Genomic DNA, 8326 nt, shown 5'->3' with positions numbered 1-8326 from the left:
TATTTGATCAAGGAGGATCTAATGATGCAGAACAGAGACCTCTAGTTAGCAAATTCATTTCCATCTTGTTCAAGTCAATTCATTGTTGCTTTCTAACAATTGTAGCAATGATTTCAAATCTCTTAACAGAGTTGGTTTAATAACCATTTTGTAAATCCTCTAACAAGGTGACTATTCAGTTGAATTGTTCTAAAAGACCTCTAACAAGCCCACTCCTAATAGGGTGATTAAATCCTCTAACAGGGTCACACCTAATAGTGTGTATTGTAACCTTCAACAAGGTTGGCTCCTAACAGGGCTCATTTTAGAAGAGTGAAAAAATGGTAGCTAGTTACTTGGTGGTTTTTCCCATATTGGGTTTCCACATTAAATCTGGTGTCTCTTGTATTCATTTTTTTTTCAATTGCATGCATGTTTTCTTGAAGATAAGTAATAGTTTAATTTACCGAGTTACAACATTTTTTTTATGTTTACCTAGTATCAGCAGTAACTAGATCTTTAAGACATTTAAGGGATCTATGGATTAATTTTTGTGAGCAATTGATTCACCCCCACTCTGAGTTACTCTATCTTTAATTCCAACACATGTTGTTCTTGGAGGAAGAAAAATTTGAAATATAGAAGGCTCTTATGACAATGAAGAAAGGTCAAGACCAGCTTGGGAAGAAAATTAAAAATCTGATAACCCACATTAATTTTTCTTAGGGAAAGATAGAGACCAAAATTGGTGGCCTAAAACTTCAGATTGCAGAAAGGATGGCAAAGAGGGAGGAGAAGACCTCAAGAAAAGTGGAAGGTAAGGATGGAAAAGAGGAAAGAGAAGACCTCAAGAAAAGTGGAAGGTAATGTGGTGACCTCCTAGGGGATAATTGAGACTATACTTTTCCATCTTTCAAAGTTATTTTTTGTGGAACAACTCAAGGAGTTGCAAAGGTAGTTGGTTGGCCTTCCACTTTTGCTTTTGGTTGGTGTGTGCTAGGTCCTTGGTGTTTGGTTTCTGATGTTGCTAATTTTAGGTGGGTGGTGTTTGATGGTTCGATGTGGATGGTTTGGTGCTTAGTGGATGGTGCACCATGTTTCTGTTGATTCCTTGCTACTAGATGGTGGTTTCTGGGTACCTTGGTCTATGTTTTCAGCTTCATTGACATTGGCATTGGATAGGTTTTTGTTTTTATCTCCTAGCCTAATTAGCTATTTTTTGTACTTAATGGTTAGTTATTGCTAGTTTTAGTTATGTACTTTAGGTGTCACTTCTTGTTATCTATCTTCATGTCTCTGGACTTGATATTATTAGTTTGTGCCTTTAAGGAAAGAGACTATAGTTTTCACTACACTCTTTTATATTCGTTAGATTCTCAAAAGAAGTGCTGAGTAATTATTTATGTCTAAAAATAAAGTTCTTGCATTGTGTAGTATTTTCACTGAAATATTAATTTCAATTAGTGGCTTTCTTATTGGGTGAAGCTCTTTTATGGGGAGTCTTTTTGTTTTAATTAGTAAGAATTCTCCAAAATTTATTGTAAGAACAACTGGCATATCTTATTGAATTACACCTCTATTTCCATTTTATGCACCTATCCACTTCTGACTATGGTTATGTAGAGAAAATTATTTTTCTCTAAAAAGAATGAGAAATATGGTGCATAAAATAGATTTTTCTTAAAGTTGGAGAAGTTGAAGAAGCTAGGTCTGATTATTTTTTCTATTAATGATATTCTCTAAACTAAATTTGCCTTCTCTATTAAAATAATGAAATATTTTCCTTACAAATCTTTTCAACTGAATTTGCTTTCTCATTCTAATAAAAGTTTCTTAGGCAGGTTAGAAGACCTAATTTCTACTTGATCATCTGAAGAAAATGATTTTACAACCTAAGGTAAATTTGAGACTAGACTTGTTTTTTTATCTCCAATTCTTATGTTTTGGTTCATTTTTCCCCAAGATTAATGGTGCCCATAAAATGTTAGGTTGAAGTCTTTTTATTTCAAAAGTGTTGTCCTTGATTTTCATAGTTTTCTACTTGTATTTCTATGTGCAAAAAATTGTCTTATTTACCTTGTCGCACTTTACTTGGTTTGGATTCTGCCACATTCTTTCAAATTTTTGTAGATTACAGACATAAATCTTATGTTATATACCTCTAGGTTTTTTTAGTTTGGTGGCAATTGGATGGGAAAGAACCTCTCTCCTTCATTAGGGAAATTAGCATCGAATACATCAACAATCAGGCAAATGCATGGATTATGTTCTGGAAAGAACCTAGATTGAATTGTATGGTTTTGGAGCTTTATGGTTGTAGCTAGATTTGTGACGAGGGTTTTAAAACTAAGTTTCCATAGGCTTGGGATTCTATATTTGCCAACTATAAAAGTCAAACAATCTTCGAACATTATATTCCTTACAAACATTTAATACCATCTTCTACCAATGGAACCCTAAACTAAAAAATAGCGACTACTTTAGTAGTGCCTTCTATTTTGGTGAGAAATATTAAACATTTCAATTATTTATCTTTGCAATCTATTTGTTCTCCCTTGATGCCTCTAATGCATTTATATCAAGTGTGAATGTAATCAATGATTGTTCTATTCCTTGTCTAAGAAAACTTCATGCAAATCTACAAGCAGAATTCATGTGTAACAGATCAAAGTATTTGGAAAAACCCAAATCTTTTATAAGCATATAGAAAGAAAACTTAAAATAAAAATTGAAATCACTACAAGCCAAAAAAATTCAATAGCTCCGATATTAGTGGTAGTTTCCACTATATGAACCCATATCTTAGTACCAGCCTGAGCCAGTCTCTCGATACACTAAGGAACCTGTAGGGTTTAAAAGAAGAAGGTTTGGGATAGGTATAGAATTTCTTAATGTTATCAACAATTTTTTTCACATGTGTAATTAGTTTTCAAAAACTATGCATTAGTGTGGGATACATTTTTCATTTTTTATTGTTGACTTTCCTATACTATCACAAAAGCTTGCTTTTCAAGTTGAAGACCGGCATGGGCTGGTAAGTATTGAAATTCACATATAATTGATCTATGTTTTCTTGATGGTTTTATTTTTATTTATAAGATCAGTCTGATTAGCTTGGGTAGTTTGTAGAGATTTTGAGTTAGAAGGTTTTATCATATTTCTGAAGCTCTCTTTGTTTTCATAAATTGTTTGGCATTGATTGGTACTTGCAGTTTCTACATGTTGGACAGTTCTCTTGGATGAAAATTGTTGTCTGGTCTATTTTATATAACACATATGAAATCTAGCTATGAAGTTACAATTTTTTTAGGTCTACCAATTATATTAGTTTTCTTTAACACCTTGACTTGCAGTTAAATAGAGTACTCTTATACTCTAGATTCAATTTACCTAATAATTTTGTGCAAATATTTATAATTCTCTTTTGTAACTATTCGTATGGTTCTTGTACTGTCCATTTCACATATACCATCATATAATGGTTTTCTCCCTTCTTTTATAAATAATTATTTTAAAATAAATCTAAACATGATATGCTATATAAAAACAACAAAAGTATTGTCCATCTACTGTCAATTAACTTACTCAACTGAACTTAATTTTTATCTACTTGTATTTGATGAATGGTTATTTATATTCAAATTGTGCATAATGCCTTTTAATATATAGAGTGATACTTCAAATATTTAAATGGTTCACATGACTTACAAGAACAAGAATACTAAGAAGAAAAATTATTATATTTATATTAATTTTAATTTACCTTCTATTAACACTGAGAATGAATACAAAGTCAACACTATAGAGGTTGTGAACAACAAAAAAGAAATCAATCTACTCAGATAATAGATAGCTTCCAATAGAGAAATTAGACTATATCATCATCAATATGATTTCCATTTAACATTCCAAATCAAGGAGCTACTCTTGCCCAACCAAATATGACCTGTTACGAATTCAAGTCATGTGTCTAATAATCTTTGTTTAGTCAAAATTTTCTTCCCACTAGTTAGAAAAGATAGGGACTAAAGCTCGAATAGAGCTTTGTTTTTCCTATAGTGGATTTAGACCTTAAAACTAAACAATATATTTGATATAACTAATGCTTGATAAGTATTTACATCCATCAACTATTTATTAGAATATGTTTAAATATTATTAAAAAAACTCATATATAAAACACAAACATAATTCATTACTGTTAGATATTTTAAAATAAGCTATTATTTTTATTTTAAAAAATATATAAAATTTCATGATTAACTATATTTATCAAATTAAAGATTTAACACATAAGATATATGTATAGCTATAGTAATGTATTTCAGAAGCTCTAGACCAATGCTTCACTTTCTCTAATCCAGCTACTGAAAACCACAGTCACTTTCTATGTGTGTGCATAAATACTATTTATTCCATGAACAGAACTAGAAGTTACTTGTATTCTTATCCACCTAGTTATTTCTGTGTACAATAGTGAGAACATTAAATAGAAATGTGAGAAGTAGGAATATAGGAGTAGTCCCAAGATCACCAAATTTAGAAGTCAAAAGATTAATGTAGGATTTCAAACAATATTGTATAAACTTAATAAAACATGATTGTGACAACACCTGACATATGAAAGAAATTATTCGATTTTTACAATTTATAATTTGATATACAAAATCAAAATTTGAAATTATAATTGAAGGAAAATATGATTCCAACACTTAGAAGTTCACCTGATTATATTTTCAACACTTCATTTCATTCCTTAAAGCCGTCTTTAAACATCACAATTCAACTTTTCCTATTTAACACTTTTTAGTTTAAAAATCCAACTTTAATCCAACGTATCTGCTATTGCACAACCTCAAAGATTTAATGAATCAAACCTTGCCAACAAATAAAAAGTTAAAATCTTTTGTACATTTTTACCACATCTGTTTCGTTTCTTGAAACATTAATATCACTCACCGCAGAACGAGACTGAAGTACACTTGTGTCTTGAGATTCGTTTCATCTGTTCTATCTGTCATGGATCTTTGCAGTGAAAATTATGAGGTGTAAGAGAAGCTGAGCATTCACCGCTAGAATTAATAGGTATTTGATGGAAAACAGATTCTTGAAAAGGATTCTGCTCTTCCTCGTGTGTTAAAACGTACGATGGCTGAGGTAAATGTTGCGGAACAATCACCTGTTGCTGTTGCTTCTGGTGCAATTGATTACCCATTATTCCCGAGGCGTAATCTGTATATACTGATGAACTAAATGTATGCTTCCCGTTAAATTTTTCATAATCAATAGCTTTATGGTTTTGCAAATAAGCAAAATGAAACTCGTCTGATTGCAGTGGAGATGTTTTAAAGCTGGAACATTGCTGAATTGCATCACATGAAAGAAATCTATTAGATTTTTGCACATCAGTATTTGAGCTGTGGTTGGGAGACTGAGACAAACATGCTGACGAATTGTCGTTTTGAAAATAGAAAGTAGCAACAGCCCCGCGTTCGGCTATATTTGGCGTTGACTTTTGAGGGTTGAGTATGGATGGAGAATCCGTTGATGTTGAGGTTGCGGCCAAGTCTTGTGTCCTCCTTCCATTAAAGACATCTTCGTTATTTGAGCTCGCACTCAACTTCTTATTGGCTTCTGGAAAATTCAATTTGGCCTTGTTACCTCTGAAATTTAGGGCAGCGTCATCATAGGCTTTAGCTGCATCTTCTGCTGTGTGGAATGTGCCCAGCCATATCCGAGCTGCCTTGTTCGGATCGCGGATCTCTGCCGCCCATTTGCCCCACGGCCTTTGCCTTACTCCTCTGTAATGTACCTTTGTCTGCTGCTTCACCGATTCAGAATTTCGTTTTGGTATTTTTCCGGCCACTTCATATTTCCTTCGTGCTAAACACTCATCAGATTAACAAGCGCGTCAAGATTGGAACTGACAAACTTCAAACTAGTTATACTTTTTGCTCGAATTAGAAAATTCTGTAGCAGTAGTTAAATGCCGATGTCCATCTATTGTTTCTTCTTAAAAGGTCTTATACGCATTTATCAATTGTTATTCCTAGATAGATATCAGATTTGCAAAATCTATTATATTTACAATCTGGATTCTATATGTACTTATTTTATCATCACACTTTCTGATTTATCATTAATCATCATAATATATCAAGAAGTGAATGTGATTAGGAAAATTTAAAATAAAAACACATACACGATAGAATCCAGAAACTTCTGATAATATATCAAGAAGTGTGATTAGGAAAATTGAAGATAAAAACAAATACACAATAGAATCTAGAAACTTATATTTTTCATTTTCCATTAATTGATTTCTGATCACTGCAATCACTTGCCCATTGATGTGTTGTGACCAGCACTAAACAGGTACACATCAATTGAGCTGAGAGGGAGAGGGAAAGAAAATGCCTTTTTTATAATGTAAAAAATTATTATGTTAACTTCTTCCACCCAGGTTAGTAGAGACTTAATTTATTCATTTCATTATCTCCTGGAATTTTTTATATTACTTACAGAATTTTTTCATGTTTCGTTCTAGAATGGACTAATCGGCGTTGAAACGAAATTTTGGTTGTATCCACAATGAAAAAAGTCAGAATTTTACGATGCTGTGAAAATTAATTTTTGTCCTGAGCTTTACAGTTTAGGGATGTACTAAACATAATGTTTTCGTTGAGAACAGGTACACAGCCGGAATATATCACAGGAGCAAATCTATACCTATTCTACAATACAATTTATGACTTTAAACTTTTTTAATTCTAAGTTTTGGCATGCGATGGTCTTATGGTTGTGTCAAAACCAGGTTTCCTCTCTGCATTGTAGTTTTGATTTTAAGAAGATGTTATTGATATTTAGAATTTGTTTAAAAAAAATTAATACATCTATTATTAGACAATTAAACCAAATTTTATGGTAGATCGGTGCAATGAATCTATTTTTTTTTACCTCATCTAAATTCATTATAGATATCCACAACCTGTTTAAATATCTCCTATATGAGCAGGTAGGCTTACAATATTAAGAAATAATTACATAGGACTTTAAAGAATAAAAAAAATTAAAATTAATTTTTTTTTGAAAAATCAGATTTGCTTACAAGCGCTAGACTCCTTTTGGTTCTCCCTCAATAACTGAAAAAAAAACCCAATTTATACATTCTATTTACAAGGGGTTGAAATCATTTTTGTCCTGCGCTCTCCAATTTTAGGGATTTGCCTAAATATTTTCCTACCCTTTACCTCAGAATCTTCAGTTTCAATATGAACATCCAAATAAGAAAATATAAAGGTAAACGCAAGTAAATGTAAAGTCTAATAACCTATTTCGAAAAAGGATAGAAGATTATCAACCTCGAGAAGATGTACCAGAAAAGTTCCGAATGGAAGTTTCTGTCTGCACGCTGGTAGTTTTTGTGGCGTCTGTCATAAATTGTTGACCATCTCCGTGTCTTTCCGTTCCGATGTCGAACAAATCTTCAAATTTTCCAGCGGCGACAGTGAGATCTCCAGCATCTACACGAGAGAGGGCAGAAATCATGGCCAAAGTGGCATGTGTAGAACGAGAAATATGGGTCGAGGAAAAGGGGGTATTTCTAACATTGAACCATTCTGGATTCCAATCCTTACAAGGTTCATCTTTTTGACTCGCCACTTTGTACTCAGGTAAAACTCTAGGGTTTGAACAATCCTCAGAATATTCCCCAAAACGGTGGCTGCCGCCTCTCGTTATTGAAATCCGGCCATTTTACTTAGGAACTTTGATCTTTTCATCTGATATTTTGTCACCCGAGATCCTCAGAAATAATGGCAACTGTCTAAGTGTAGCAGAGGCACTGTATTAGGGTTTTGCATATTTGTCAACATCTACCTCCAAACTTAGGGTAATCCAAAACTATCGTAGGTAACAGTCTTAGAAATCTTTCAATGAAAACAACAAGCTTTTACGCTACATTAATAGAAAAACAGTCTCCAGAAGCTTCAACTTACACAATAATCTTAAAGGCTACTCCTGCTACATACCTTTGAATTTCGATGCAGTCCTGTATTTTCTGGGTACTGCAATGTTGTGGTCAACTATATCCAGACCGCGCGAAATGAATTTTCTGAAATACTGCGAATATCAAACCTTAAATCAGTGGACACGAACGGCTTGGCTTTGTTTTGAACCTCTTGGTTGTAGATTAATGGTGGAGGGTATTGTGGCAGGCCCTATACGTGAGTGCTGTCTGTCCACGTTAAACGGTATTCCCTTTGACGCGCCATGACGACTTAGGGACGTATTAGCTTCGTGTACCATCAGGCCAATTTGTATAACTTGATACAACTAATAGGTGTTT

At 33.0% G+C, this 8326-nt stretch overlaps 1 protein-coding gene across 1 annotated transcript; it reads right to left on the bottom strand.

Annotated features, from left to right (window-relative positions):
• Positions 1-4803: 4803 nt before the first annotated feature.
• Positions 4804-7605, bottom strand: LOC149539109 (uncharacterized). Its single transcript, XM_089799107.1, has 2 exons — positions 7341-7605; positions 4804-5862 (listed from the first exon to the last, which is right to left on the bottom strand). The coding sequence occupies exons 1-2, from the start codon at positions 7525-7527 to the stop codon at positions 4997-4999; spliced, it is 1053 nt and encodes a 350-aa protein (XP_089655233.1). The 5' UTR covers positions 7528-7605; the 3' UTR covers positions 4804-4996.
• Between the last annotated feature and the right edge of the window lie 721 nt (positions 7606-8326).

This window comes from Cupressus sempervirens, chromosome 9 (assembly GCF_028749045.1).
Source record: "Cupressus sempervirens isolate cs-2001-9-10 chromosome 9, ASM2874904v1, whole genome shotgun sequence".
NCBI lineage: Eukaryota > Viridiplantae > Streptophyta > Pinopsida > Cupressales > Cupressaceae > Cupressus > Cupressus sempervirens.
Note: the sequence above shows the minus strand (reverse complement) of the source record. Positions and strands in the feature narration are given on the sequence as shown.

Coding starts and splice junctions, on each gene's coding strand:
- LOC149539109 (XM_089799107.1), bottom strand. CDS start 7,527: ATGATTTCTGCCCTCTCTCGTGTAGATGCTGGAGATCTCACTGTCGCC. Junction 5,863..7,340: donor TTCTGGTACATCTTCTCGAG/GTTGATAATCTT, acceptor ATGAGTGTTTAG/CACGAAGGAAATATGAAGTG.